Below are 4,359 nucleotides of genomic sequence, written 5' to 3'. Positions count from 1 at the left end.
TTAGGTACTGGAATACTTGGAAGAGTTTGAAACAATGGCCTCCAACCAGAGATCTTGACAGGCTTACATTGCTCTGGGCTGTGAGGGATGGAGTTACTGGCTGAGAGATAAAGCTGAGGACAGGGAGATGTGGGAGACTAAAAGAACATTCTGTGGATCTTCCTGATAGAAGGAAGATCTTCAGGAAAGGAACGTGTTTATAATCTGAGGTCTGGGACAAGGTGAAAGTCTGAGAGACCCAGACTTCAGAGCAGGGCTGAGACTGGAAAGGATGCTCCAGGGTTCTTTCCTTGGATTATGAGGTGCTGGGATAAGGAGGAGATTCAGCAGGGTCCTCAGGACAGATTCTTAATTCCATTCCTTATTCAAACATAGAGGAAGTAGGGCTCTGGTAGTTAACTCCTCTAATCCTAGCTTCTCAGGAGGCTGAGATCTAGGATCATGATTTGAATCCACCGTGGTCAGGAATAAACTGATCTCCAATAAATTACCCAGAAAAAAGCCGAAAATTATGTTCTGGTTTAAATGGTAGAATGCTAGCCTTGAGCACAAAGATCTCAGAGACAGCACCTACATCCAGAGTTCAAGCCCCAGGACTGGAAAAAAAAACAAGAAAAAACAAAACAAACAAACAAAAAAACACCCACCAACTAAAAAAACATATAGAGCACTTCACAAATGAAAGAATGCCAAAGTAATATGTCTATTGTTCATATGTATCAAATTAACACATGTATAAACATACTTTATTTGTCTAATTCATCATTTCAAATTCTGATCCTGAAAAATAACTCTAGGGAACAATGAATGGCCCTTCCTCACTCTTAGCCTGAGCATTATGAAGATCAGGACCCACTGTTCTTTTGAGCACAAGCAGTGACCTGCTCAGTGCAGAAGACTCTGGGCCCCTGCTGAGGGTAACATTGACAGTGCAGCCCCCTCTCACCTCCCACAACTGGATATGGTGTGTGCACATGTTCCCTTCAGGGCTGCGTATCTTCAGCCCTCCTTCCCTCATCTTTCTGATCTGTACATGATGATTTCACTACAAGAATCCTGGTGGAAGTGTCAGCCTTGTCTTGTGTGATTACACTTTCAAAGTGAAATGTAAAATAGGAACTTGTATATGAGGAGACTTGACCCTTTCTATAAACATGGTCCCAGCTGCCATGGGTTCTATGAAAGCCTGGAATAAAGCTCCCCAGGCTCAAGCTCCTAAGGACAAAAGGGAAGCATCACCCCTGCTTTCCCAAGGTCTCTAAGATCAGGCTTCGTTTTTTTCCTCCTTGTGTGGATTTTGGCATCTAGAGGAAGGTTTGGCAAGATTTCCATTTGGTGTTATGGTTTTGTTTTGTTAAATAATCTTCTCAAACAATTATGCAAGAGAATCTCACTATTTCAATGCAAAATTGTGCCATTTTATTTCTTTTACTAAGGATTAATTTTAATTTGCATATATTAATAGCATGAGCTGAGTTTTAAATGATAATTCTATACCTAAATTCAGTGTACTTTAAAAAATTTCACTACCTTCTTTGTATTTCCACTGTCATTTCCCTCCAACACCCATTATCTTACTTTATATAACTGACTTCATTACTCACAAATATATGTATGTATGCATACATATTATATTATATATTATACTTAATTCATTTTCATTTATTTGTGCCTTAGGTCCCTTACCTATCTCCCTTTAGACATTTTCCCCATTTTGCTTTCATGAACTGTTACCATGTTTTATTGTTACTATTATTTAATTATTATTATATTATCATCATCATTTAATTCTACATACCACAAATGAGTGGGACCATGGAATATTTGGCTTTGGAATGCTGACTTATATCATTCAACATGATCTCCAGTTCCAAAATTTTCCAGCATATTATATAACTTCATTGTTCATCTCTCTCTGTCTTTGCTAATGATCCAGAGCAATAATGTCCTCAGGACTTTAGTAAAATGTCTATTGTTGTCAGTCATAGGCCTTGAACTCAGGGCCTGGGCACTGTCCCTGAGCTCTTTTGCTCAAGGTTAGCACTCTAGCACATTAAGTCACAGCCACCCTTCTGGTCTTCTGGTATTTATATGGAGATAAGTGTCTCACAGCTTTCTGTCCAGGCTGGCTTTGAACCAGATCCTCTGATCTCAGCTTCCTAAGAATCTAGGATTATAAGCATGAGCCACCAATGCCCAGCACAACCTCATTTTAAAGAAGGACCTCAGGAGTCATGATGGGTCAAGACAAGGTCAGGCTGAACCTTGAATCTCAGACTTAGAAGGGAATTCACTAAGCAAATGGGTGCAACAGTGTAAGAGGAACAAGGGAGGGTAAGTGCCTCTCTTGTGAGGCCTTCAAGTGGAAATCATATCCCCTGGATACCATATTCCAGATGCGCTGAAGTACAGATCTGTGTTCTTTTATGACAACAGAAGCCTTGTCTGGATGATGACTGTGAGGCTGAGATTAAAGAAATACAGTTAAGATTGAGAGGATTGTCACTGACCACCTCGACCAAATCCCCATCTGAACTTCAGAGCCTGGCTGTAGCTGCAAAGCACTATCAGCAGGTGAAACCACAAGGAGAAGCAGCTGGGGCAGCCCAGCCTGTCACTTCTGCTTCCCTTGGAGGTTTATGTTATGGCTTGTACCACTGTGGGAGGGTAACTATTACTCTGTTGACAGTAGTAAGTTGCAAAGTCTTCAGGCTGAAGGCTGCTGATTGTGAGAGTGAACTCTGTCCCAGATTGGCTCCCACTGAACCTGGATGGCACCCCGGATTCCAATCTGTTTGCCCAGTAAATCAAGAGTTTAGGAGCTTTCCCTGGTTTCTGCTGATACCATTGTAAATCATCGCTAATACCCTGACTGGCCTTGCAGGTGATGGAGACTCTATCTCCTACTGATGCAGACAGAGAGGATGGAGACTGGGTCATCAGAATGTCACAACTGGTACCTGATAATGGAAACAAAACACAAATATCCACCCAATTAGTTATACTGTGAGACCTTCCATTAAGACCCAGGCTTCTAGGCCTAGACTTCTCCCACAGGGTGGAAGAAGTGCCATCCTTCCTTACCTGGGAGCCAGAGCAGCAGGAGCCCCAGGAGCTGGGCAAGGACCCTCATGTCCATGGTATGTGTTGACTGGGACTGACTGATACACAGAATTTGAGCAGCCTTAAAGAAGTTCTCAGGCCAAGTGGGCTGTGCTCTGGATGCATGCAAATCTTCTACTGCTAGGCAAAGCAACAAGCCAGCACAGATGCAGGGTGGCGGAAATCCAGATCAAAGCCCAGTACTAAAGTTATCATGTATCCCAATGAGACCTGCACACCACAAATTTGTCCTTGAAAAATGTTTTTACAAAGGCAGAACGACTCTCTTACTCTTTTTAAAAAGTTTATTTTTATGGGCTGGGAAGGTGGCTCAGTGGTAGAGTGCTTGCCTCACATGCATGAAGCCCTGGGTTGGATTCCTCAGCACCACATAAGCACAAAAAGCCAGAAGTGGCACTGTGATTCAAGTGGTAGAGAGCTCACCTTGAACTGAAGAGCTGAGGGACAGGGCCCAGGCCCAGATTTCGGCCCCATGACCAACCAAAAAAAATTAAAAAGTATATTTTGATTTCAACAGGATCTATATTAGGGTATTCGCCATAGCTTTTTACATGTCAGTCACTCAAAAAAAATCAGAATGAAAATAATTATAGAAGACTGCTGCCTTGACACCAGATATCTGAGATTTTTGTTTTTCTGCCCTACCCCCAAGTGCAGTTAATCATAATCATCATTACCCAGAAGTTGATAAGCAATAACACTGAATATAGGTAGGTAGGTAGTTGGTTAGGTAGAAGTAGATATGTAGGAATGTATGGAATTAGGAAAGTAGAAAAAATAAAAGAAAAGAAATTTAAGATAGATTAAAGCAAGGACGCAAGGAAACAAGGAAGGAAAATCTAGATAGCTACCTAGGTAGCAGGCTGGATTTAAACATTTTTTTTTAAATACCATGTTAAAACAAAGCAAGTGCAACCAAAATTCATTATCTGCAATGTAGAGACCAGCCCATGGTGTTTGCATTGCTGCCCTGTGCACTCCTGATGAATATTGGCTTTTCTTCTCTTGTGAATGTTCCTTCACAAAGTCTCCCAAGACATTTCTCATAAGATTTTTTTTTTATTTTCAACCTCATATGAAGGAAAGAACTTGGTTCTATTTCTTGCTTTGTAACCATTATTCTTTTCAACACCAGTCATTTTCTAAGCTTTTCAATGCAGTGTGTCTCCTAACTTTATGATCTGAAACTGTGGCCCCTCAGAAGCTAAGTTGTCCTCTAATCCATGGGCTCACATT

General features: G+C 41.3%; 1 gene segment (V, D, J or C); it reads right to left on the bottom strand.

Moving 5' to 3' along the window:
• Window positions 1-2,637: 2,637 nt before the first annotated feature.
• LOC138833344 (immunoglobulin kappa variable 1D-13-like) lies at window positions 2,638-3,158 on the bottom strand. The segment is given in 2 exon segments: window positions 2,638-2,960; window positions 3,085-3,158. Coding segments are annotated over 2 exon segments (378 nt in total).
• Window positions 3,159-4,359: the final 1,201 nt, after the last annotated feature.

The sequence above is a fragment of the Dipodomys merriami genome, unplaced genomic scaffold, assembly GCF_024711535.1.
Source record: "Dipodomys merriami isolate MVZ:Mamm:240054 unplaced genomic scaffold, mDipMer1.0.p SCAF_204, whole genome shotgun sequence".
NCBI classification, from domain to species: domain Eukaryota; kingdom Metazoa; phylum Chordata; class Mammalia; order Rodentia; family Heteromyidae; genus Dipodomys; species Dipodomys merriami.
This window is presented reverse-complemented; position numbering and strand designations above follow the sequence as displayed.